This window comes from Marmota monax, unplaced genomic scaffold, assembly GCF_021218885.2.
Source record: "Marmota monax isolate L192 unplaced genomic scaffold, Marmota_monax_Labrador192_F-V1.1 WCK01_AAM20220418_F8-fsc00368, whole genome shotgun sequence".
In the NCBI taxonomy this organism is placed as follows: Eukaryota; Metazoa; Chordata; class Mammalia; order Rodentia; family Sciuridae; genus Marmota; species Marmota monax.
This window is the reverse complement of record NW_026695118.1, coordinates 607,095-634,538: the sequence shown is the minus strand read 5'-3', so window position 1 is coordinate 634,538 and position 27,444 is coordinate 607,095. Positions and strand designations below refer to the sequence as shown.

Here is a 27,444-nt window from a genome sequence, read left to right as displayed (position 1 = left end):
GAGGATTTCCAGACCCCTTGTCTCCCACCATCATCTCCCCGCAGTTAGCACCCGGTTCAAAGTGGATCATTGCCACAGTTGACTAAGCCGCATTGACTCCTCATCACCTAGACCACAGGCTACATTGGGGTTCACCCTTGGGGGCCACATTCTGAACAGATGCACCCTGACGTGTGTCCCCCATTGTAGTGTCATACAGCCCTCCGAGCACCACTTGCTTTTCCTCCTCCCCCTGAGTGCCACTGCTATCTCACTGCCCCATCCTTCTGCTCTCTCCAGAGTGTCCTGCAGGCCGAAGCCACCACATGTGCCTTTTCAGACTGGCTTCTCACTTAGCTGAGACTTGCGTTTCCTAGGTGTCCCCTGGCTGCTCACTCTTCTTTCCTTTCTTCCTCTCTGCCTGCCTCCGTCAGGACCTGGAGCAGAAACTGTGCCTGCAGGAGCAGGATGCTGCCGTGGTGCGGAGCATGAAATCTGAGCTGTTGCGGCTTCCCAGGATGGAGCGGGAGCTGAAGCGGCTGCGGGAGGACAATGCACACCTGCGGTGAGGAGCTGGGATGAGGCCCAGCCGCTTCCAGATTCGACTGGGGTTCATGGGGTGGGTTTGTCCCCTGTATATGTCGCTGTGGGAGTGACAGTTTCTGGCCTTGCAGGGAGATGAGGGAGACCAATGGGCTGCTCACAGAGGAGCTGGAGGGGCTTCAGAGGAGGCTGGGCCGCCAGGAGAAGATGCAGGAAACTCTGGTTGACTTAGAACTGGAGAAGGAGGTAAGGGTTCAAGTGGGCAAGCCGTGCCTATGGGACTGTCCTTAGCCCTCTCCAGAGGACTCTGGCCATTTCCATCTTGTGCAACAGCTGGTTACCTCTAATGTATTTATTGTCATGGCAGTGTGGTAGGAAGAACAATGGCCCTCAAGGGGTCCATGTCCTAATCCCAGAACCTATGAATGCATGTGACAAGGTTGAATCTGCTAATCAGCTGACCTGCAGTGGGGGAGGATCCTGGTTGTCAGGTGGGCTGCATGGTCTCAAGGAAGTAGGAGAGGAAGACCTGCCTGCCATTGCCAGCTGTGAGGGTAGAGGCAGCAGGTGTGGGCAGCCCTAGAAGCTGGAAAAGACAATAGATGGATTCTCTTGGGAGCCCCTAGAAGGAATGCAGCTGGCCCACACCTGAATTTTAGCTCAGTGAGAACTAAGTGGGATTTTGGGCTTAAGTATTGTAGGAAACTGTGTTGAAGCCACTGAGTTTATGCAGTTTAACTCAGGGCTGTAGAGGACTGGCACAGAGGGTGTGCCAGCAAGGAAATGGCACATGGTGCCTACATGTGAGGACATGATGGAGAGCCATGCTGGGTGTTTTCTTCTTCTGATCTGTCATTGTAACTTACCAGTGATGCTGTGTGGGAAAATGCCATTGCTGTACAGTATTGGAAAGTCAACTTGTGGTTGGAGGAGGAAATGGAGCGTCAGTGTCCAGTGAGTTTGGACCAGAGCTGAGGATTCCTGGCTCCTGCCTGGAGTTTTTGTCCTTTTTACTGCTTCTCCTCAGTCACTCTGTTGCTGTTCTACCCTGGTTTGTCTGACATGCTCCATGCCACTGTTCCAACCATCTTAACCATCTTTGGCCGCCCCGAATTACACTGGCCACTTCCTGACCTGGGGAGCACTCTTTGTTCTTTTTTGGAGCTTCAAGACAGCTTAGAGCCATTTGGGGCCACAGAGCCCTCTGAGCAGCTGCTGCGGCTGTTTGCCATCAGTGGGGCCTTCCAGGGCGGCTCCTCCTCAGAGGTAGCTTCTGTAGGAGTGTATTGGAAAGACGACTGTCAGCCAACTGCTCTTCTCTTTTTCTCTGGACATAGTTATTTTTGAAATTGTTTTAAGATTTGGGGGTTTAGAATCACATTGCCTGTAGTTTGAAGTCCTACTGTGGATGCTTGCTGGCTCTTTGACTCTGGGCCAGTTCCTTAACCTGTTTGTCTCTTCATCTGCAGAGTGAGGAATAGTGACAGTGTCTGCCTCATGTCAAGTGTTCAGAGCAGGGCCTGGTGCATAGTAACTTGACCAGCACTGGCTGTAGGAAAGTTAATAACCAAGCATGTGCTTGGTACATAGAGGAGATCTGGAAATACTCAAATGAATGGTTTGTAGTAGCACTCTGCTGGTTATGGGAGGAGGTGACAGGAGGTCAAATCCAAGTGGTCCTTCCTTCAATTGCTTCAATTCCAGAAGGGCAACTTTCTGGGCTTTGGGCCAGCATTGAACAGGCCCATTCTCATGGGGCTTGCTGGTCCTAGTCTGCCATAGGATTGGGGAAAATTTGTCTGTTAGACTGAGTCCATCTGTCTGGGGCTTGGCATCCGGAGAGGTACTTGGGAGAGGGGAGAGGTGAGTCTTTAGGGTTCAGCTGCCCAGATCTGCACCCTGGGCACAAGAGACTGCAAAACCTTTGCACCTTCATGTTCCTTGTAGCTTGCTGGATTCACACTTGGATATACAGGTCCAGGAAGGAATGAGCTGTGTGCTGTGTAGCTTCAGCAGCTGGGAATAATAGCCTGATTGCTTTGGTGCATCCTTGGAGCAGCCACACATCTGAGCTCAGAGATAAGGGCAGATCCTTCCCTAAGATCGGGGGCTTAGTGTCTGTGTCATGGTGTTTTTGTGCCAGTTGTCTGACACATGGTGATAGGAGACCTGCCTATACCTGTTTTTCAGAGGCTGCTGGCAAAGCTGCAAAGCTGGGAGAATCTGGACCACACCATGGGCTTGGACCTCAGGTAGGTGGGCGCTGTCCCCCATCCCTACCTCTCTGGGTAGTTGGCTTCTATATTGACAAGGCAGCCCTGCCTCTTTGTTCAGAGTCCTTTCCAGGTAGGCGTAGGAGCTTTAGACCCACCCTGCCTGTGTTTAGTGAGGCATTTCACAGTGGGAGGGAAAGGGGACTGATGGACTCTTCCTGTCTAAGTCTCAGTAATGCCTTCATTGAAAACCAGATGTCCTTGAGCAGAGCAGGGGCAGCTGTCCAATCGCTTTGCATTGTCAGACTTTGTTAGAGGACTCTGTACATGCCCAGGAAGTAATTGCTTTTGGGAGAAATAATTTCTTTTGTGTGATTGTAACCTGAGAGGTTGGGGATGAACTGGATTTAGGGTTAAGCCATGATAGTGGATGTTGTCCTACTCGGGCCCCTGGAGCAGCCTCTGTAACTAGTCTGTGCCAAGCTCATTGCCAGTGGGTGGGTGGAGGGATTCAGAATGGGCTGCATGTTGGAGCTGCTGGCCATCATGTTCTGACACATACAAAGGGCAGAGCTGTTCCTGTTACTAGTCCCATCTGTCTTCTGTCCCGTTTTTCTGGGTACCACTGCTCATCTGATATAGCACTGGCTTTGTGGTCCTCTGCCTGTTAGCTGCTGTGGCCCTCTGCAGATTGATTGCCTCCCAGCCTTGGTCCAGCTCCCCCTTCTCAGTTCTCGATGTGCTCCAAGTCTCAGGGAGAGTGTGGATTGATCCTTTTGAATGAGTCATTGGACCCCAGAACACAGGCCTGTGAAGTTTAAGGAGCCTTTTGTTTTATTTGCTCAGGGGATTGTAAAACTTGCAGTTTCCTGGTGTCTTTCCTGCTGCTCTGGGAAAGTGAGGATTGAGACTTACTGAGCTGTCCTTTGCTATAATTATACATCGACTGCTGGCTCTGGAATCTGCCACCTTCTGATTGGCAATGTTGGCTTCAGTTCTGTTCCTTGACAATGCCTCTTGATTTTCTTTTTGTCTTGAGAAGTCACAGAGGACAGACCAGGCTGCTGTTTCCTCTTGAACTCCACTTGCAGAATCTGGGCTCATGGAGAGCTGGCCCGGCAGGGCTGATGCTGTCTGTTTCCTTCTGTTCTCTGAACTTGCTAGGTATCCAAATGGGTCTTGGAGCTTCTCTGATCACACGACACATCTCCATTTCTTTCATTTCTTGTAAGGGAGATAAGAAGCCCCTTGTGCCTGATTGGCTCTGTTGGAGAGGTCTGCCAGCATCTTCTAGAATCAGTCAGATACGTGGAACTGATGTGGCTGGCTGCCATTCTGACCAGAATGGCACCAACTTCTCTGTCCAGGTTGGAATGTCCAGCTGCTCCTTGAACCATTTGGACCCATCCCTTCTGTCTGGAGACCCTGTTTTGTGGCTGGCATGAGGGCGGGCTGGTTCTTGGGAGGCCACATGCTATGTGTGTTGTTCTTCCTGCTGTCCCAAGTCCCTGGCGGTGGTGCCTGTTGCCATCCTGGGGCTGGGCAGGAAGAAGGAGTGGGCACTGCGGGCACTGTGTGTCCCCATCTAGGGCAAGTGGATCTGACCTTTGCCCCTTAGCTAGTGAGACCCTTACCAGGGGCCACACCACTCTAGGCCCCTCTTATCATGGCTGAAAATGAGCACAGTACTTCTCCCACTCAGTGCTTGTGAAGTAGAGCCAAATCACATCCTTAGGACATGCCTCAAGGTGTTACTGTCCTTTTGGAAGGCAGAGGGGTGCCATCCTTACTATGGTGGACCCTTGGGCTCCTGAGGTTCCCTTGCTGGGGGGCATCTGTGAAGGGCAGGTCTTTCTCCTGCTTCATGTGTTGTGCCTGGTTCTCTTTGGGCTGCTGTGGGGGCCTGGTATCTTGGAAGCCTCTGTGCTACTTGCTTACATTCCTGCGCCGCCCCCCCCCCCCACTGCCACCCAGCTGTCTGAGCACCCACCCTCTTGGGGCAGGCTTTGAGCTCAGGTGATTTGAGCGCCATGGTTATGCTTGTCCTGTAGGTCTGGAATACAGATCAGCTGCATTAGATGAGGCCCTTCATCAGAGTCACCTAGAGCTTGGGCCCTGGGGTGCAATTCAGTGTTAGAAAGGTGCCGTTAGCATGCATGAGGTGTTGGGATCAATCCTTAGCACCAAAAAAGAAGAGAATAATTTCTCCACTTAAACTGGATGTGGTGATGAATACCTGTTGTCCATTACTCGGAAGGCTAAGGCAGCAGGATCTCTTGAACCCCTGAGTTTGAGGCCAGCCTGGGCAGCATAGTGAGACCCTGTGTTAAAAAAAAAAAAAATCATCTGGAGTTTGGAGAAAGTAGATTCCCAGGCTAAGCTCAGACCTAGTAGGTCAGCATCCCCAAAGGCTGGGCTTAATATTGGGGTGACCTTGAGAACTGCCATGCTGAGGATTTTGGCTTTTTTTCTTTTCTGGGGAGGCAGGTTTTGGGCAGTAATTAGGGCTTTCTTTGTAGGGTGGGTGATTCGGCAGAGCTTTGTACTTCATGAGATTGAAACTGGTGTCGGGAATGGGCACCAGGGGAGCAGGGAACAGTTGAAGCCCAGTGCTCTGACTTGGGGTCTTTGCAGGAGCAGTTTTATATTTGCATGTTTACACATTTGTGCAAAGACACATGACTCAGTACCAGTTTAGGGACCCACCACCTGAAATCCATCCAGGGACCTGAGAAGGTCAGCCAGCTGTCACTGAGGAAGACTATGTGGGAGTGGGTTTTGGTCTCTGACATTTAGACTGAGGCTCTGCCATGATTTTGGGGCGTGTTTGTCTCTGGCTCTGTGGGTTCCAGCCACCACTAGGTGGCACTACCCCCCTTGGTGATCTGACTTTCCTCTCCGAGCCTTGTGGGCACCCTTTGCAGCCTGTCCTTGGGCCATTTGCCCTCCCATAGAGACTTTTTCATTAACACCAGGGGTCTGACTGACCAGGGTGCAAGGGTTCTTTGGTCCCAGTTTCTGCCTTTTGTGGGGTGGGTGGGGGGGCAGGCAGCAGCTCTTGCCTGTCAAGTGCCTGCCCTGTCCTTGATGAGTCTCTCTAGGGGTCTTGAGCCCTTTGGGGTCTGTGTGCTTCTGGTGCTGAAAGCAGGTACTATCAGAGTGGGTGCTCTTCTGAGAACTGAGGTCTGGCTTTCCTGAGATTGTCAAGGGATGTGTGGCTTCAGACTCTGGCTTAACATCAAGTTCTCTACAGTGTGACAGTGATCACCTTCCCAGTTTGGGATTTTTTATGTCTGAGAAGGCCAGGGCTGGGACTGGGGCTGTAGCTCAGTGACAGAGTGCTTGCCTTGCATGTGTGAGGCACTGGGGTCAATCCTTAGCACCACATAAAAATAAACAAATAAAGGCATGCTGTCTATCTACAACTACAAAAATAAAATGAAATAAAGTAAGATAAATAAAGCCCAGGGATATTAGGAGAGATGGTTGGGTGAGTTGGATGAGTTGGCTGGGGTGGGTCTTTTGGCACAAACCATGAGGAAGACACTTTGGGCTGAGGTACTGAGTCTGTCATGTGATGATGTATCCAGTGCACAGGGTCACATGGGCTAGGTGCAGATTAGGCTTCTTGAGAGTCCCAGGGAGAGAGGGAATGGCAGTGTGTGTGTGATGCTGTGGCATGGGGTGACAGGGCCCTGTGACCTGGCAGGGATGGAGAGCATTGGTGCTAGGAAGCATGTAAGCATGGTATCCTCATCCTGAGGGGCTTTGAGAGTTTACTGAAGGATTCAGCACAGTGTGGGGTGTCGACATGATGAACTTGGTCTTTCAAGAGCTCTGTCTGTCTAGGGAATGACTTGAAGTATGGAAAGTGCACAGTTGGAGGCGGTGACCAGGAAGGACTGCCTGGGGCCCTGATGGAATCGTGGAGACGGGCTGGTAGGAAAGATGGAGTGGAGTCCATCCCAGGAACGCAAGGGTGCTACTTTTTAGAAAATGATTTGAATAGGATTAATTAATAAATTATTTTAATAGAATAATCCTGTTGACACATTTCAAGATGAACAGAAGTATTTGTGAAAATTTAACAATTATGATTGAAACTCTCAGCCAGCTAGGAAAAGAGGGGAAATTCCATAAGCAGATAAAAGCCATCTATGAAAAACAACAATGAATATAATATTGATAGACTGACCACTGCCCTGACATTGGGGAGGAGGCAGAGCTGTCATTGTACTGAATGTCCTCGCTGTGCAATCAGGTAAGAGAAAGAGAAGGTTAGACAGGCTGGATAGAACAAATGAAACTGTCTCCATTTGGAGACAACATAATTATTTATGTCAGAAGTCTTGAGGAGTGAATAAAAAAGTATCTAGGGCCAGGCAGAGGGAGGCTGAGGCAGGAGGTTTGCAAGTTCAAGGCCATTCTCAGCAATTTAGTGAGACCCTTTCTCAAACAAACAAACAAACAAACAAAAACTCTGGAGGTTTAGCTCAGAGGTAAAAGCACCCCTGGGTTCAATCTCCTGTATTACTCCTGCCCCTCAAAAAAGTACCTGGACCAATTAGAGAGGTTAAGAGGGTCATAGAATGCAGGAACAATATACAAAAATAGATTATATTTCTGTGTACTAGCAGCAAACCATTGGAAATACTGTTTGTGTTGTACTGTTTACAATAACATCAGAACCCAGTGGTGCATGCCTATAATCTCAGCTACTCCAGAGGCTGAGGCAAGAGGATCACAGGTTTGAGGCCAGCCTAGGCAATCACAGGTTTGAGGGGTAGAGGGGGGCACTGCGGTTGTAGCTCAGTGGTAGAGCACTTGCCTAGCATATGGAAGGCCCAGGGTTCCATCCTCAACACTGCAAAACAGACAATCTACATGTAAAATACTTAGGGATAAATTTAACAAAATGTTTAAGATCTGCACTCTGGAACCATAAGATGCAGCTGACAGTAATTAAAGATGACCTAATAATATAGGGAAATGGAGAGAAACTGTAAGAGGAAAAAATAAACTCCCTGTGCTCTCAGCACAGCACTCCGACACCAGCTGTGGTTTTCCACACAGCAAGCTGTCCTCCATGGACACCAGTGAGTGGCCGCAGTTCAGTTCAGACACTGTCTACTTGGAGTTAGTGTCAGATTCCCCCAGGTAAAAGGCTAAGGAACCTTCAGGTGTGCAGCTGTCCGGAAGTTCTGGATGCTATCATTTTGGTTTTTTGGGGGCCTTCCTCCGTAGGCGTAATCGATGGCATCATTGACCATTGTGGCCAACAACCTGCTGCTCTCTCCTTTGTGGAGGGTGAGTGCCAGCCTGACATCCTGCCTTGCTCTTTCTGGTGAAGTGCCTCATCCTGAAGTTTCCTAGGGCAGCCTGTGGCCAACTTTCTCATTAGCATACAAAGGACCATTATCCCTCTGGAGATTTCAAGGGTTTTAGGAACTATAAGTCAGGAGACAGTGAGAAAGACCAAATATGTTCCACAGCATCATGGAGTGATCATGTTTGTATTAGAAGAGCCAATATTGTTAAGATGGAGGTTCTCTTGAATTAATCCTTGTATTCAGCACAGTCTCAACAAACTGATTTCTAAAATTCATATCAAAACATTCAGGACCTAGACTAGCTGTAACAATTTCAAAAAAAGGTAGAGGGCCAATTTCAAGGCCAGCTACAAATGTAGTGTGTTAAGAGAGTATGGTATTGGTAACTCAGTGGAACAGAGTGGAAAATTCAGAAATAATTCTAGAATGCAGTATCAGTAGATTTTTGTGGAAAGTGTAAAAAAATTTAGTGGGAGGTGCCAGGCTCTGGTGCACACCTGTAATCACAGTGACTGAGGAGGCTGAGGCAGGAGGATTGTGTGTTCAAAGCCAGCCTCAGCAACTTAGTGAGGCCATAAGCAACTCAGTGAGACCTGTCTCTAAATAAAATACAAAAAAGGGCTGGGGGTGTGGCTTAGTGGTTAGGTGCCCATGGGTTCCATCCCTGGTTCAAAAAAAAAAAAAAAGAATTTTGTGGGAGAACAATAATCTTTTCAACAAATGATTGTAGAACAATAGTGTGTCTGTGTGTGGATGTGGTGTGAGCCTGAACACTCACCTCACACTGAACACAGGATTTAACTCAAAGTGGGGCACATACCTGTGCATTAAAGCTAGAATTCTGGAAGCTTGTGTTTGGCAAAGAGTTCTTAGGACATACAGAGCATGAATTATACATGAAAAAATTCGATAAATTAGACTTCATTAATATTTAAAAACCTCTCAAAACACACAAGAAAGTAAAAAAGCAGATCATGGACTAGGAGAAAATATTTGCAATACGTGTACCCAACAGAAGACTTGTATCCAGAACATACAAATAATACTTACGAATCTATAAGATGACCAGATTAAAAAGGGCCAAAGAGTTTGAACAGATGCTTTACATGAGAAGATATATGCATGGTAAATAAGGACAGTGAGAAGACGCTCAGCATCATTTGTCATTAGGGGAATACAAATTACTCATGTTGAAATACCACTACGTACCCAACAGTCTGCCCCAAATTAGAAACACTGGCCCTCCCAGCCGTCGGCAGCGATGGGGAACAGCCAGACCTTGTAAACGTTGCTTTTGGAACTAGGAGATGGTACAACCATTTTGGAAATGTTTTGGCAGCATTTTTTACAATTAGAACATGACCCAGCGATCTTACTTTTAGATATTCACCCAAAAGAAATGAAAGCATGACTTCGTGAAGGCTTGTACAAGGATGTCCTAGGAGCTTTGTCCCAACTGCTGGTAGGAGAGAGGAGAGTTTACCATGGGCTGCCCACACAGTGGAAGGCCACCCAATAGTGAGGAGCGCAGAAGCATGTGTGAGCCTCTGGCTGATAGAAGGAACTTCAGCTTGGACTGTACGACTGCATTTACTTACAGTGTTAGAAAGGGCAACGCTGACCTGTAGTGATCGGAAGCAGGCCAGATTTCTCTTGAGGGCACAGGGAGTCTTAGGGTGCTGGGAATATTCTAGCGTGAGGGAGGTGCTGGCTGCATGGGCATGTGTAAGTCAGGACTTGCGGTGCTGCAGCTTTAAAATGGGTATAAAAGAGATCTTGAAGAAGCTGATTTGTATGTTGGAAAGCTTTTGGGGGTTACTTGGACTGGACTAGAGAGAAGTTGGAGCTGCTGTTTAGAGTCAGCCTTGTTTTGGGAAGGAGTCTGTCCCTTAGCTTGTTGAAGGCCATGGCAGCCTGAACCTCCTGGGGGGCCTTTAGTGCCAGGCTTCCTCAGTCTGTCTGGGGCTTTGGGGCTTAGGGCACTAGTGCTGCGGAAGTGGCATTGGATGAGTAGTGGCAATGTGGACTCCAGGCGTCGGCTGCAGAAAGGCAATTTTGCATGATTGCCTAAAATCAAAAACAGTCATGTGGCAAATATGAGTGGCTAAAATGAGTAGTGTGGCGTGGTCTTCATCCGTCACCTCCACCAGGGGTGCTCAACCAGGGCTGGCTGTCCTTGCCAGCTTCCTAGCCCTGGGACATTGTGTTCTAATGTTCACGGGTGCCAATCACACAACAGTAGAAGGGACAGTTTCCCTGTGCATCTTTCCATGTATCGCCTGATAACTTTCTCGTCTGTCTTTCTAGAAGCATGCGCAGGTGCAGCTTACTGTTTGTGCATTCCTTCTTTTTTAGGTGGGGCTTTTTCTGTTTTGTTGTGCATCTGTTTTTCACCTAGTTTTTGTATTTTGGTGCCTGTAGTGAGTAGCTACCCAGGATTCCATAGTATGAATGGACTCTTATTACCTTCAGTCCTCTGTTGAGAGACAGTAAGGTTGTTTCCAGTTTTTCCCCAATCAGCAGCGCTGTGTTGGTTGGATGAATTCTTAAAAGCAGAATTTTTAGTTCAAAACATATGCACATTTGAAATTGATAGCTCGTGCCAAATTGCCCTTCAAAACTGCTGTACATTTCAATCATCATATGTGAGTCTCATTGCTTAATTGGGGTAATGTCCTTTCGAAGGTTCTAGCAGATTCGGAGCAACTCACAACAAAGTGAGATGAGCAGGCATCTTCAGTGGCTTGGCTTTTTAAAAAATTGATTTAGCGATTCTTATTGAGAGAAGAGCCTTATTAAATAGGCATGGAGTGGGGCTGGGGATGTGGCTCAAGCGGTAGTGCGCTCGCCTAGCATGCGCGTGACGCTGGGTTCGATCCTCAGCACCACATACAAATAAAGATGTTGTGTCTGCCGAAAAACTAAAAAAAATAAATATTAAAAAAAAATTCTCTCTCTCTCTCTTAAAAAAAAAGGGCTGGGGATGTGGCTCAAGCGGTAGCGTGCTCACCTGGCATGCATGCGGCCCGGGTTCAATCCTCAGCACCACATACAAACAAAGATGTTGTGTCCGCCGAAAATTAAAAAAAAATTAAAATTCTCTCTCTCTCTCTCTCTCTTTCTTTCAAAAAAAAAAAAAAAAAAAAAAGGCATGGAGCGAGCGTCGGGTCCCTTTGTAGTCAAGTCTCTGCTTTACAGAGAGAACAATTTGCCTGTGGCCAAGATACCTCTGTGGTTTGGCTCCTGGTCCTGTCCCTTTGTGCCTGAGCCTGGCCTTCTTTCATATCCGCTGGTGGGCATCATACCTGTCAGGTGCATGGGGCTTGCTGGGAACCCAGAAGGGTGTGGAGGTTGATGGTGTAGGGGGATGGAGAGCAGGAGGTCTATGTCAGCTCTGAAGCCTGGCAGCTGTGACCACCTGAAACTGCTGACCCGTCACCAGGAGTCAGTGGAGAACCTCCAAGTGCTGACCTGGACATTTTCCCAAAACATTTGTAGCCTGGCCAGATGTCAGGTTTTGGGGACCTGCTTCCCTGATGTGTGAGACCAATTAGAAGGACAGCAAGGGGGAGTGCGTGGTCTCCTTCTAAGGAAGGAGCTAATTGACCCGCCGGGATGCTGTCGTTACCCTGATTTGTGTGTTCATGGTACATAATTACCAGGGCTTTGGGTTGATTAGTGCAAGGAGCTCTGTTGGTGCTTGGGAAGGTGGGTGAGCTGTCAGGTGTCTTGGCCCTTTGTCACTGGTCTTGGCTTGTTTTTTTTTGAGGCTCAGAATCAGAAAAAGAGGAAAGAAACATTCGATTCCTGGGTGCTTGTGGCCCTTTCCCCTGCTTTTCTTTTGGGCTCTCTCTTCTTAAAGTTAGAAGTCCTTAACTGTGAGCTTTTCCTGTCAAGCCCACAAAATAGTGAGGGAGGGACCCTCAGGCCCCTTATCTGTAATGGGCTCATCCTCACACCCAGGAGCCCCGGAACTGAGGGCTTCTTGAGCTAGTCGACAGCTCTTCATGGGCTCAGGCACCTTAAAGGTCAGCCTATTCTCCTGTGGTAGAACTGGCTGCTTGCTGCTTTCTGTTTGGTTGGCTTTCTTTAAGTGCTGTCCTTTTAGCTGTTTGGGATTGAAAGGTAGGCCTTGTCTTCAGAGCCTTGGTGTGTGCATACAGCAGGCATTCACTGGTGTTGGGAGAGGGAGAGGGGTGCTCATATGTTAGGCGTGGTACAGGCTGGAGCCCTCATCTCCCAGTGGGAAGCAGAGCAAGGGGAGCCCCAGGGAGGCAGCCCATCTGCTTCTTTGCCCCTTGTGAAGTTTGGGTGCCTGTTCTCGTGACATTGGTGGCCACCCTGATGTGCTGATGGCTTCGAGAGGGGAAAGACAGGCCATGGCTGTTTTATTCAGGTTGAGTTGGGCAGGCTGGGATGGGGCTGTCCCCTCTGCTTGTACTACACCCTGAACAGGCGTGGTGGCAGGGTGGAACATGGAAGAGAAGCTTTCCAGGAGAGACGCCTCCTGTGGCCCAGACAGTTGTGCACTCTGCAGGGCGAGTTTCTGCCCTGGAATTGCTTTATACTTCTTGTTTTGTTCCTGGTGCCCTAACCTCTTTCTGGGGCTTTCCTCCACGTTTCGAAGATAGGGCTCTTCTACTGTGTCTCATTTTAAATTGAGATAATAAAATCTAAAGCCAGATGGTGAAACGATTTAGCTCCTGGAGGCTGTGATGATTCCCAGGGGATTGTATTGGAGGTGCAGTGGCATTTCAGGTGTCCAGGTTGGTTTTGCCTCAGCAGGCACCTGCTGGGTCCTGCCACTTGTTGGCTCTTCCTTGTCAGCCGCAGGGTCCTAAGACCTCTCTGCCCCAGGAAAACACGGAGAGCCTTGGAACCCAGCATGAGAAAGGGTCAGTTCACTCAGAGAAGCTGTGTGTGGGGGGTGGTGGTGGTGGTGGTTGCAGTTGACAGAAAGTTGAAGCCAGCTGAGCACAGGCTGTGCCCAGGTAGCTTCCAGATGACGTGTGGCCTTTAGAGGGCCAGTGTCTCGGGCAGGTGTGTTTAGGCCTGGCTTTCCCCTTAAGCCTTGAGGCTGTGAGGGTCACCCTGGATCACAGGGCCCTGAGCCATGGTGTCCTTCCTCACAACATCCTATCACTTGCATCAGAAACTACAAGTCCTGCTCACGCTCTCCTGCCTGTCCCAGCTTCCCATGCTGTCCTGCCGGGCCAGAGCACATGTTCCCTTGCTGTTGAACCTCCCAGACCTGGTGCCCAGGTCCCCTGCCTCCTGAGCCCTGCATTGTTCTGCCTGCGAATCAAGTTCTGGTCCTTCTGAGACAGGTGGGAGGTGCAGCAGGGGTTGGAGGGTGGCTGGCCACTGTGCACACTGTGGAAAGCTGGTGCTGTGGAGCAGGTTGTCCTTCAAGAAGAGTCCGTTGTTCAGACATATCAGGGAACAGGTTTGTACTAACAGCTGTGAAATGAAATGATCATTTAAATGGCAGGCACAGGGCTGTCTGAGAGGTTGCAGGGCATCGGTGGTCTTTCTTGTTCTCTACACTTTCCTTTGTGATGTTTCCATTGGATCTGGGTGCAGAGCTCTGAGCTGCCCCTGAAGCCCGAGTTCCCATGTACATTTTGAGCACCTGCAAAATGCCTTGTTCTGCATAAGCTCTGCAGCCTGAAATGCTGCTGGTATCTTAGGAAGGAAGTCTAGGCCTTCTGTGTGTAGGCTCTTGCCAGGCAGTGGGGCCTGCTGAGGCCATGGGGCTCTTATCTGATGAGGATCCCTGAGGGATGAAAAGGAGGAAGATGAGGTGAATGAGGCACCTGACTACAGGGATGGTGGGAAACAGCATGGGCAGGTGTGGAGTGATTTGGGTGGAATAGGGTGCTGTCTACAGGTCAGGTCAGTGGCGCTGAGTCAGCATCATGCATGGCCTGAGTGAAGCTTTGCTCTCATTGAGACCTTCTGCTTCCCATCATGCTGACCAGCGGGAACATTGAGATATACAGAGGCTTTGGGGGCTTTGTCGTCAGTGACCATAGTGGAGTTCTCTGTCTTATTCTTCCTAGTCCCATTGGACTCTGGTTTAAAGTACTTTGCATTCCTGAGCAGGTCAAGCCATACGTGTTGGGTTCTTTTTATGGCCTGGATGTATCTATGTGTAGATCACTTGCTTTAGTGAGCTTTCTCTCACTGTAACAAATATCTGAGATAATCAACTTACCGAGAGAAAAGGTTTATCTTGGTTCATAGTTTTATAGGTTCCAGTCTCCAATGATTGGCCCTGTTGTTTTGGGCCTGAGGCGAGGCAGCACATCATGGTGGGAGCCTGTGATGGAGTGAAACCACTTATGTCATTGCCTAGAAGCAAAGGAGAGGAAAAGGAAGAGTCTAAGATCCTACAGTCCTCTTCAAGAGCATGCCCCCAGTGACCTAAGGACCTCCTAATGGACCTTGCCTCTAAAGGTTCCACACCCCTGCATGTAGTGCCACACTGAGGTCCATGCCCTTAACAGAGCTCTTTCAGGGGACATTTAAGATCCAAACTATAGCACTGCCCTTCCTTGTGTCTGCATTGAGTTCTTTTTTGGGCCTGGATATATGTCTGTATAGGTAGCCATGCATTCATCTTGGCATTGTGGACTCAGGATGTGGGGGTCCTTGGGGTGGCACTCTCAAATTGCCACTCGTGATGATTCTGGTGTATCTGTAGAGGCACAGATGTGGCATGACCCTTCCTCCCCCCTTTCTGCTGGCCATGCTATGGATAGTACCCGGGGCCTGTGCATGCAAGGCAAGTGCTTGATCACTGGGCTGCACCCCAGCCCTAGGGGCATGCTTTCTGAGGCACTTAGACAGAGGTACCCAGATTGAACTGAGCCTATCCTCCCTTCTGGGGCCTTTGGGGGGTGGTTCTGACAGGCTCTTTGTCATAGTAACTCAGATGGCACCCAGACAGAACTGAGCCAAAGTTGCACTTCACCCACATGGACAAGGATGTGGTGCTGTGGACAAGTGCAAATTCCTGTTGAAGAAGAAAAGAGGGGCTAATCCAGTGGTCCCAGAAGACCTGAGAACACAGGGGTCTGTAGCAGACCTCTCGTGTTGTGTTCTGTGCTGTTTCTGCCTTGACTTTTGCTGCCTGTGCTCCCTGTCCTTGCAGAGGATGCTCTAGTCTAAAGGAAGACTGTGCCTGCAAAGCCACCCAACTCACAGTCTGTGGGGGTCAGGTTCATGGTGTGTGCATTGATTACCATTTTCAGTGCCAGTGTGTGATGTGGCAGGTGGTGGGGTTAGTCCTGTAGCCTCAGCACTGTGGGACCAGGTCTGGAAGGCACAGTTGCCTTCAGGTTTGGACCCCTTTGTTAAGGTTCTTGCCCAGCATGATGTTGGGATGTGTGCAGGTGAGTGGTGGGTTAGCTTGGGTCTTCTGTTGAGAGACAGGGCTGCAGCTGAAGAGGCCATCCTGCAGTACCAGGACTCAGGAGCAGGAAGTCCTGGGAGGTCCTGCAGCCTGTGGTGTTTCTAGAAGATGGATTGAGAACTTTTTTGATTATTGTGCAGATTTTGTTTTCTCTCGGGAGTAAAATCTCCCAACTTTGGGCATACTGTTTTGACACAGATCTCTTCTTAGGTGTTCTGTGAGGAGTCTTAGTTGAGAGGGAAGTGTGTTGGGGCACCATCAAGCTGATACCATACAGGTGTGCTCTGGCCCAGAGGGATGCTGCAGGGAGGACTGTGGAGGGAAGACCTGTCTCTTGTCTTCAACTTGCACACACCACAGTGTATCTGTCCTTAGTCTGTGTGCACTGGCATCCTATGGCCCCTCTGTTCTCCTGGTGGCCGGGGTATTGGAGCAGCTACTCTGTTACTTGGAGTTAGAGAGGGGCAAGAGTCTGGAGGGAGCCAGAGGGCCTGACAGACAGGTGGTCATGAGAGCCTGTGACTGTCAGCCTTGCTGTGAATGTCATACAGTGGCAGGAGGGAAATCCTCTGTGGCGGGGTGAGTCAGTGTCTGCCTCTTGGACAGTGGCTATCTTACAGCCTGGGAGAAGGCCCAGCATTTGTGGCCTGCACTCTGGACCCAGGGGGAAGTACTCATGGATGTTGAAAGTACCTTGGTTGCTCTTGGGCCTTCTGGAAAGCATTTATGTGTCCTGCTATTTGGGGACAGCAGAGTGTCTGGTATTTGTTTGCTCAGTAATAGGAGTGATGGGAGGCCTGCGAAGGAGCCTGGGCTGGCAAGAGCAGATACCCTGGGTAGACTAGGAGGGTTTGTTGTGGGAGTGTGCTTTGGGCCTGAGGAGAGGCCTTGACTTGCCTGCCTCTAGCTTGGGTTCTGGTTTCTGGACTGTAGGAGGAAGATGGCATCTAAACATGTGGCATGCGTCAGGTGTCTACAGAGTGATTGGTAGGTGGTGGCTGCTGTGCTTGCTGGTGACTATCTCCTGTTGGGGTGAGAATAGCCCTGGCAGCAAGGTGCCCTGGGGACATTCCTGGACCCAGCACCTCAGGAAGTCCCTATTATCTCCTTGAATGGACTTTCTTTGTGCATATGTTCAGTCTGAAGAGGAATCTCCTTCCCTGTCCTGCTATTTACCTGCATTGTTGAAAATGATGCCAAAGGTCAGGGTGGACCAGGTAGAGTGAGTGGGCCAAAGCGGGGGCTATAACTGTGACTTTGGAGGTTAAGCAGGAGGGGCTGAGACCCTGAATGGTGTCTGTGTCCATCTAGCACCTGAGTCTGTTAATCTCCTGGGGAAACTTGGCATGCTGACCCTAGCTCCTCTGGGGCTCTAGGGTGAATTTGAGGGGCAACCTCTTGCATTTATGTATGTACCTGAGACTTGGTGAACACTTCCCACTGTCTACTGCTGCCAGAGGTGGAGGGGTTCCTGCAGGCACAAGGGAGTCCCAGAGTGCCTGTGGAATTACCAGGCTGGATCCTGTCTGCCTCAGGCTCTCCACTTCCCTGCCAGGTCCTCCTGTGTGGATCCTGTTCCCACATACAGGTGCTAGTGTGGTGGGGGTGGGTGTCTGAGGGGACAGTGGGGTTTGCCTTAAGATTGATGGTCAGGATTGCATCGTGGTGTCTCACATGATGCTTGACATTCTTTTGTCCATAAGAGAGTGTTTCTTGAGATCCAGGATGCGGCAGGCCTTGTCCTAGATGCTGGAGATGCAGCTGCAAGTCAGGGTTTGTTTCTGAGCAAATATCAGTTGGTGCCTCCCAGTAGGGGTGATGTTTGAATGCCAGGTGGGCGTTACAGGCAGGGTAAGTGGCTTAAGAGACTTGTATGTTTGGGAAATGTTATGTGGTTCCAAATGGTTGTAACCACAGTGTATGTGGGGGTGTATAAGCAGCTCAGGAAGCAGGCAGGGATCCATCCGGAAGGTACTGTGGGTGGCACAGGGAGTTCAGACAAGTGCAGGTGATGGGGATTGACAGAAGGTTCTGGCCAGGGAATTTCATGCATGATGTTTGGACAGAGGCCCTTCCCTGGCTTCTCAGAGTGAGACCTTGCTGCTTGGCAAGGCCCTGTTTTGGATGTCCTAGGTTGTTTGACTCACTACAGATGCAGCAGCCCTGTGGCCACGGGAAGACAGGTGGTGCAGTCAGAGAGGCTTGGTGGCAAGAGCAGTGTGTTCGTCGGTGGTGGTGAGGCCTAAAGAGTCGAAGTGGGGCTGTTCCGGGCTTTTTGTAGTTCTGCGTGATTCTGACGCTGACTGTCTTGTTTCTTCTCCTGCTCCCTCGTGACCACAGATTCTGTTGGTAGCACTGTGGTTTTGGAAACCTCACTTATTTTCCTATTTTTTGCGCATTTGTTTGGGTTCCTGCCACTTGCCAGGCTTTGGGCAGCCCTGGGGATGTGGTCATGAGCACAGCATGGTCCCACATAGCAGGAGAAATAGCTTTTCTAAGTGCCAAGAATGAGGGGGCTCCTCTTGAGGCACGTGAGTGGAGGAAACTGCAGGAGACCTTACTTGGTTGGGGATAAACCAAGCGAGACCTGTTGTGTCTTTGCTAGGTTTGACGTTGGTGGGATTGGAGACCAGGCATTTTCTCTGGTCTGGAAGCAGGTGTTTTACAGAATACTCACGCGGTGTTCACTTGCCAGCAGGTGAGCACTGTTCCCAGTGGTGGTTGCTCTAGAGAAATGCTGTGTAGCCCATTCCTAATTAGTGTCTACTTACTTGATGGACTAGGCGGGGCCAGCTCTGATACCTCTACTTGACAGGGGAGGGACCAGAGGTTCTGAAAGGGACCAACTGGCCCAAGGTCATCCAAGTGACTCTGTTGCACCCTTGCTGGGTTGCTTGGCTGGTCTGGAGCATGGTGAGCTCTGCCCTCAGTAACCTCCATCCATCTGCTGGCTGCATGGTGCTGTGCAGCTGGTCCTGTGTCTTTGTGGCTGATCAGCCCAAAGCTGGCATGTTCAGACTCCTGCTGGGGGCTGCCCATTCAGTTAGCCTGAGCAGAACTCAGCTCACTGTGGCAGGAAGCCCACCAGCTGATGGCAGCTCTCGCAGACCTGCAGGCTCAGCAGCACCTTGGCAGGGAGGGTCTGCCAGCCTACGACAGGGCTGGCCCACCAGCCTTCACTTGGAGTTGAGGGCCTCCCAGCAGGGCCTGGGCTTGTGCCTCTGTGCAGGAGGCTGCACGGTTGAGCAAGAGTCAGTACTCGGGAGAGGAAGCATTTAACTTCCGAGGCAGCAACACAATACTGTCTTGTTTGCAGAGGCGGCTGAGGTAGAAGATTAGCAATTAATTTTTTATTACGTGCACACTTCTCTTCAGTTCCATGGAATCAACAGCCCTCCCACAAGCAAGGAGGGGCAGGCTTCCACCTCGGTTAATTTTTCAGTGAGCTGCTGTATGGCTGCCTCTGAGCTGATAGGAATTGTTTACGAGTCTATGTGGAAGACATTTAGACATGCAATTCTGTGTATTCCCATTTGCCCCTTCTAGTTTTTACTTTTTTCTGTATTGCTAGAGTTTATTGCACTTTGGTCTCTGGAGTATTTTGCCTTTTATTGGGATTACAATTACAAAATGCAGGTATCAACCATCTTTTAGAATAGACAAGTCGTAGCATGTTTGTTTCAGAGTAGTTTCCTGTGAATCAAAGCTCCCCCCCCCCCCCATTTTTTTTTATTGCCTTAAAAGAAAATTAGAGTTAAGAAGGGAGTCACTGGTAGCTATTGCTTGTATTTCTTACTGTTGGGGCATTTTTATTGTTTATTGCAGCTTAGCTGCAATGATGTAGATATCCCAGTAGGGGTTGCTACTAAGTCATCTGCAAATGACCAAAGCTTGCTTGATTCTTTGGGTACAAAGACTCCATGATAGAAGATGTACTTTCCCTTGTTTCATCCATTTAGTAGATTTGGTTTTCTTTTTGTATTTTTGTAACTTAACAGTTGGTAGCTGTGATGGGATGGGTTTAGGGCAGAAACTGGCCAGTTTTTGTCTATCAGACTAGTTTTCACGATTGTGTGGAAATAGAATCTCTGTTAGGTACTACTCAGCTCTGCACTTGTAGTACAAATGGGACCACCAGCCGTCCTGGTTTTCCCAACTAAAGACTTTTGCCTGGGAGGCGGGACTTCAGGCACTGAAACTCGGTGGCCTAGGACAAAACAGAATCATTGGTTTTCCTAGTTTGAAAGCCACAGTAGAGAGTGTGTGAATGGATGTGGCTGTAAAATTTTATGTTTTTGCTTGCTGGGGATTGAACCCATGTGTGCTTTACCACTGAACTACATTCCCAGCTCTGTTTTAAATTTTTTTTTTTTTTTTTGGTACTTGGGATTGAATTTAGGGACAGTTGACCACTGAGCCACATCTGTGTTTTGTTTAGAGACAGGGTCTCACTGAGTTGCTTAGCACCTGGCTGTTGCTGAGGCTGCCTTTGAATTAGCGATCCTTCTGTCTTAGTCCCCCGAGCTGTGGAGATTATAGGCATGTGCCACTGCACCCTGCCCTTTTTAAAAAATTTTGAGACAGGTTCTTACTAAGTTGTTCAGACTTATTTTGAACCTCCTGCCTCAGCTTCTTGAGTAACTGACTTTACAGGTATGGCTGTGTGCCTAGTACTAAAACTTTATTTTCAAAACAGTGGGGACTGGAGGTATAGCTCCATGGTAGAGTGCGTTCCTATCAGGTGCAAGACCCTGGGTTTGATCCCCAGTACTGCAAAATAAGGAAAACTAGAACTCAGAATAGTTCATGGGAAGGTCTGGCCTGAGGGCCAGAGCCTGCTGATTTTTTTCTTTCATTCTCTTGGCTGGGGAGAATCTGCTGTCAGGGTGTGTCCTTGCCTGAGAGTAGATTCAGAGGGGTCCAGTGTCGGGGGGCACCAGCCCCCAGCACCTGCTCTGGCTGGAATCTTGACCTGCAGCAGAAATTTCATGCAGGGACCTGGAGTTATCTGAAGGATTTGTCACCCTTCCATGAAGAATTCTGAAGGGCAAAACCCTTGTCCAGACTTGAGTCAGGGTCATTTCTGTCATGTCTTTTTCTGATAGCTAAGTTCTAAGGAATTGGTCTGATGACCATATTCATTCTATTCAACAAATATTTGTTGAGAGCTTACAGTGTGACGTGGAGTTCGAGATGCAATAGAGAAGAGGAATTTGTGGTTCCTATATTGGCAGCCGATGAAGCACTGCTGTGCGGGGCTCTAGGAGCTGAGAGTGGGAGGCCCTTGAGGGCTCTGGGCCTGGAGAGCCCTCTGGGAAGGAGAAGTTTCTCCTAAGAGGGGGTGGGCTCTTGGAGCTGGGGTGTGGAGTGTCTGTCTCACGCCAGTGGGTTGACAGTGGGTCTCTGGGGTACATGTCCAGTTGTGAGCAGGGGCTGGCTGGGAGCCCCTGCTGCTGTTGGTGAGCCTCTTCCCCACACGCTGGGCAGATGGTCCTGGGTCTCTTCTGGAGGGTGCAAGCCATACCATTTCCCCGGCTCTTCCTCCCAGGCCACCTAAGCTCTGTGGCTGAGGGTTGGGGAGAGGAGTTCCAGTCTTCCTGTCTCTCCTGGGTGAATGATGAGCTTCACATTTGTCTGTACAGTAAGAATTGCTTTTGTTTCCATCAAAAACATGAACCACTGTTTGCAGCGTTTCCATTTACTGACAACCCTTGCCAAATTAATTTTATTTAATTATCTCCCAGGGCTAAGCTTGAATACATTTTGTGTTAAATTCACAGTTTTTCCCTTTTCTAAACGAAATGGACTTAATATCCTTGTTAAAATCTGATTAAAACTAAAATTGAGTTTTTTGAAGTCTGATTATCCCATGAAATGGAATTTTTAAACCTAATTATGGGTGGATTTGCATATACTTTTCAGCACCATTGAAAAGAGAGTTGAAATAAATTTATTAATGACATCCTTTTCTCCTGCTTCCTTGGGGCATGACGTTAGTTGGGAGCACGAGGGAGGCTGGGAGAAAGACTGCTTTTCTCCCCACCCTTCCTTGGGAAGAATTGTTTTTAAACTTGATTCCTGGAGAATCATTTCCTAAAGAGGTTGAGCTTTTCTTGTTTTCTCTCTCTTGGCTGCTCTGCCGATGGTGTCTCTGGACTCTTTCCTGCTTCCCTGTGTTCAGAGCTTTAATTAAGGAGGGAAGGGGTACCTGATCTCTGGAGAGCTTCTCTCCAGCCCCAGATTGGGACTTGTAATTAACACCCTGCCTCTACCCTCATTCTGGATCACATTTGGATTATTAAATAAAACTGAGCTCATTCCTGTGCCATTGTGTGTGATGAACATGGGATTTCCAGGGTCACAGATGGTTATTTGCTGTGTCACATTTGGAGTCATAGCGCCTGCTCTGCTTTCCTATCGCTAAGTTAGGAGCAGATGGCGCAGCTTTACCTGCCCTCAGTTTGTCCTTTGCTGTGGTTCTGTCTGTCTGGAATTATGTGGAGACGGGATCTTGGTGCATGTCCTCATCCAGGTGCTCGGTGTTTCCTACAGCACCTGCCAGTGTGGCCGCCTTGGACCCATGCTTTCTCCTCCTCACAATGAATGGATGTACCATCATATTTTAATTCCTTCTTTTGCTCTTCTGATAAAGTTTCTGTGAACATTTATGTACATGTCCTTGTACACGTTTTCCTATCTCTTGAAAAGTCACCTAGGAGCGGGACTCCTGGGTGATTTGGTCATTGTATTTTAACTGTGGTAGAAGTTGCCTAACCCTTTTCCAGAGTGACTGTGCTCTTCTGTCTTCCGCCAGCGCCTATGAGTCCGTGGTCCCCACCCTGGGCCTGTCCTCTCCCGTCTTCAGCTATTCTGTGGGAGGGAGGTGTGTTGCACTGTGGTGTTTCTCCTAGGCCCTGTGACTGGTGGTGCCGATCATCTGAGTGTTCTATGACATCTTGCGTCTTTGGGGATGTGGCTTCCAGAGGCTTCGGCCTGTGTCTGGTTGGTGGTGGTGCAGTACATTCCTGAATGGTGGCTCCTGTCTGGGGTGTGGGGAGTGCTTTCTCTCAGGCTGCAGCTTGCCTTTTCATTTGCTTAGTGTCTTTTGAAGAGTAAAAGGTTTTAATTTCATTCAGTTGGATGTATCAGCTCATTTCTTTTATGGTTTCTGCTTTTTGTGTCTGTTAAACTCAAGCTTCTAGAGGCTTTCTAGGTTTAGCTTTTATGTTCGTTTTGAGTTAATTTTTGTGTGCAATGTGATGACAGTTGAGGGTCACTTTTTTCAATCCAGATGTCTATTACCTCTTTGAATTATGCTATCTGATAGAAGCCAGTGAGCCACATGTCTGTGGGTCTGTCAGCAACCTGTTCTTTCTATTGGTCCTCGTGTCTGTCCTTTGCTGGGTCTTGTCATAACTGTAACTTAATAGTAATTTAAAAAAATAAGCATGTTAACTTTTGGAGGAAGCCCCCCACCATTTTTTCTTCTCTGTAAAAATGGTTTCAGTGTTGTGTGTGATGGCGTACGCTTATAATCCCAGTGGCTCAGGAGGCTGAGGCAGGAGGATTGCAGGTTCAAAGCCAGCCTCAGCAACTTAGCAAGGCCCTTAGCAAGTTTGCAAAAACCTGTCTCAAAATCTAAAGGGCTGGGGATGTGACTCAGTGGTAAAGCCCCAGAGTTCAATCTCTAGTACCCATCTCCCTCCCCCCAAACTTGATTTTGGCCATTTTAGGGATTTTTGCATTTTCATATAAATCATCTTTTAAAAAAATTATTTATTTTAATTAGCTATGTATGTCAGCAGAATGCATTTTGATTCATTGTACACAACTGAAACACAACTTTCATTTCTCAGGTTGTACACCATGTGTGCAGTCATACATATACCTAGGGTAGAGATGTCCATCTCATTCCACTATCTTTTCTGCCCCCATGCCACCTCCTCACCCCTTTGCCTAATCAAAGTTCCTCCATTTTTTCCATGCCACTCCCCATTTTGGATCAGCATTCACCTTATCAGAGAGAATATTTAACTTTTGTTTTCTTGGGATTGGCTTACTTGGCTTAGCATGATATTCTCCAACTCCATCCATTTACCCACAAATGCCATAATTTTATTCTCTTAATTTAATGCTGAGTAATATTGTGTATATATTCCACAGTTTCTTTATCCATTCATCTATTGAAGAGCATCTAGGTTGATTCCACAGTTTAGCTATTGTGAATTGAGCTGCTATAAACATTGATGTGGTTGCGTTACTATAGTATACTGATTTTAAGTCCTTTAAGTATAGACCGAGGAATGGGATAGCTGGGTCAAATGGTGGTTTCATTCCAAGTTTTCTAAGGAATATCTATACTGCTTTCCAGAGTTGCACCAATCTGCAGTCCCACCAACCAAGTTGAGGGTACCTTTTCCCCTACATCCTTGCCAACACTTATTATTGTTTGTATTCTTTTTCTTTTTATTTTTTTGGTTGTTGTTTGTATTCTTAATGACTATCATTCTGACTGGCATGAGATGAAATCTTAGAGTAGTTTTGATTTGCTTTTCTCTAATTACTAGAGATGTTGAACATTTTTTTCATATATTTATTGACTGAATGTATATCTTCTTTTGAGAAGTGTCTGTTCAGCTCCTAAGCCCATTTATTGATTGGGTTGTTTGTTTGGTGTTAAGTTTTTTGAGTTCTTTATATATTCTGGAGATTAGTGCTCTATCTTTTTTTTTTTTTACCATTTTAACCATTTTTTAAAAAATTTATATATGACAGTGGAATACATTACACATCTAGAACCCAATTTTTCATATCTCTGGTTGTATACAAAGTATATTCACACCAATTCATGTCTTCATATGTGTACTTTGTATAATAATGATCATCACATTCCACCATCATTTCTAATCCCATGCCCCCTCCCTTCCCCTCCAGCCCCTCTGCCCTATTTAGAGTTCGTTTATTTCTCCCATGCTCCCTTTCCCTATCCCACTATGAATCAGCCTCCTTATATTAAAGAAAACATTCGGCATTTGGTTTTGGCGAGGATGTGGGGGAAAAAGGTACACTTATACACTGCTGGTGGGATTGCAAATTAGTGCAGCCAATATGGAAAGCAGTATAGAGATTTCTTGGAAAATTGGGAATGGAACCACCATTTGATCCAGCTATCCCTCTCCTCGGACTATACCAAAGGACTTAAAAACAACATTCTGTAGGGACACAGCCACAACAATGTTTATAGCAGCACAATTCACAATAACTAAACTGTGGAGCCGATCTAGATGCCCTTCAATAGATGAGTGGATAAAAAAATGTGGCATATATACACAATGGAATATTACTCAGCAATAAAAGAGAATAAAATAATGGTATTTGCAGGTAAATGGATGGAGTTAGAGAAGATTAATGCTCCATCTGACGTGCGTGTGGCAAAAATTTGCTCCCAAAATGTAGATTGTCTCTTCACCTCATTGATTGTTTCTTTTGCTGAGAAGAGGCTTTTCAGTTTGAGTCCATCCCATTTATTAATTTCTTGTACTTTAGGAGTCTTGTTAAGAAAGTTGGGGCCTAATCTGACATGATGAAGATTTAGGCCTACTTTTTCCTCTATTAGGTGCAGGGTCTCTGGTCTTAATTCCCAGGTCCTTGATCCACTTTGAGTTGAGTTTTGTGCATGATGAGAGATAGGGGTTTAGTTTCATTTTGCTGCATATGGATTTCCAGTTCTCCCAGCACCATTTGTTGAAGAGGCTGTATTTTCTCCTATGTATGTTTTTGGCATCTTTGTCTAGTATGAGATAACTGTATTTATGTGGGTTTGTATCTGTGTCTTTTGTTCTGCACCATTGGTTTACATATCTATTTTGGTGTCAATACCATGCCGTTTTTGTTACTATAGCTTTGTAGTGTAGTTTAAGGTATGGAATTGTGATGTCTCCTGCTTCACTCTTCTTGCTAAGTATTGCCTTGGCTATTCTGGATCTCTTATTTTTCCAACTGAATCTCATGATTGCTTTTTCTATTTTTATAAAGAATGACATTGGGATTTTAATTGGAATCATATTGAATCTGTATAGTGCTTTGGGTAGTGTGGCCATTTTGATAATATTAATTTTGCTTATTTAAAAGCATGGGAGATCTTTCCATCTTCTAAAATCTTCTTCAGTTTCTTTCTTTAGTGTTCTGTAGTTTTCATTGTAGAGGTCTTTCACCTCTTTTGTTAAGTTGATTTCCAAGTATTTTTTTTTTTTTTTTTTTTTTTTTTGAGACTATTGTGAATGGGGTAGATTTCCTAATTTCTCTTTCTGAGGATTCATCACTGATGTATAGAAATACCTTTGATTTATGGGTATTGATTTCATATCTTGCTACTTTGCTGAATTCATTTATAAATCAGCTTTTAATATTTTTTTCTGCATGCTTTTTTCTTGCCCTGTGTACTCACCAAGACCTCAGTAGAAGGGCTGGGGTATAACTCAGTAGACAGCAATACTTTGCACACACAGGCCCTGGGTTCGATCTCCAGTTCCACAGAAAAAAAGGCCTCCAGTGCAGTTTTAACCAGAAGTGGTGAGAATGGTGCTTTTTGTTTTGTCAGGGAAATGCTTAGTTTTTTTTGTTTTAAATCAAGTATGATGTTAGTTGCAGAGTTCTGATAGATGTTCTTTATCAGAGTGAAGATGATGCCTTCCCCATTTTTTTTTTTACTATGGTAAAATTTACACATAACGAAATATACTGTTTTAACCATTTTTAAGTTTCGTGCCATTAAGAACATTCACATTGTTGTGCTACCATCACTATCATCTATCCTCAGAATTCTTTTCATCTTACAAAATGGAAATTCTAAACCCATTAGACTTTTATTTCCCAGCTCTGTGCCAACTTCTGTTCTATTGTCTGTCACTATGATTTTGATGGCTCTAGTGACCTCACAGAAGTGGAATTATAGTATTTGACCTTTGTTTCTGGCTTATTTCATTTAGCAACACGCCCTCAAGGTTCATCTACATTGTAGCATGTGTCAGAATTTCTTTCCTTTTAAAGGCTGAATAACTCATTGTATGGACATACCACATTTTTCTGTCTATTATCTGTCCATGGGCACTTGGATTGCTTCCATGTTTTAGCTGTTGGGAATAATGATCTGACATGGGTTTGCAAATACCTCTTCAAGATCTTACGTTGAATTTTGGGTGCATGCCCAAAAGTGGAATTGAGAGATGATATAGTAATTCTACTTTTATTTATTTTAGGAACCACAATTTTGTTTGCTACAGTGTTCAGCTGTGATATAAGGCTTCAGAAATACTCCCACCCAGGCCCAAGTGCCCTTGAACCACGTGGCAGGAAGACTTGGGCCAGCAGTGTATCTGTACTTAGATGGTAGTGGAAGTCTCCTGTGAGTGGAGTGGAGGACACCTTGCCGTGTTTGGGAATGAAGTCCCAGTCCCACCCGTGTCCTGGGATTAAAGGTGGCATCTGCTTTAAAGAAACCAGTTTCAGGAATCTTGAAGTATAGGACTGGGAATATATTTGGTGGTAGAGTCTGTGCTTAGTATGCTCAAGGCCCTGGGTTTGGTCCTCAGTGTCATAAAACAAACCTAAACAAAAACAGCACAGAAATCTTGAAGCGTGTAGATAACTTCAGCCGATGCGCTTGTGTTGCCAGAGGCAGCTCTCCTGTTTTAGCATGACATTCAGTACGGCCTTTAAACAGATACGAATGAGGTTGTTTCAATTTCCTTGTAAATTTTTATTTGTATTTATATTTATTTAATTTTGAAACAGGGTCTCACTATATTGCCCAGCCTGGCCCTGAAGTTCTGGGCTGTGTTCCTCCCTCCTCACCCTCTCTTGTGCTGGGACTGCAGGTGTGCCACTGTGCCTGGCTTCCTCTTTAAATTTTTGAATTGAGATGATAATTCCAAGCAGTGAAAAAGAAAAATCCTGTGATCCT

At 47.2% G+C, this 27,444-nt stretch overlaps 1 protein-coding gene across 5 annotated transcripts in view; it reads left to right on the top strand.

The window, feature by feature from the left end:
* The window catches only part of Mad1l1 (mitotic arrest deficient 1 like 1), a 351,813-nt gene that overhangs the window by 14,326 nt on the left and 310,043 nt on the right, over nt 1-27,444 (top strand). For 4 of the 5 annotated variants that reach the window (XM_046428170.2, XM_046428172.2, XM_046428171.2 and 1 more), the window contains exons 7-9: nt 414-544; nt 654-768; nt 2,713-2,774. In XM_046428170.2, the coding sequence (XP_046284126.1) occupies nt 414-544; nt 654-768; nt 2,713-2,774 (308 nt within the window). Of the gene's footprint in view, nt 1-413; nt 545-653; nt 769-2,712; nt 2,775-27,444 lie in introns of those variants that run through there. The other variant, XM_046428174.2, reaches the window with a different exon arrangement.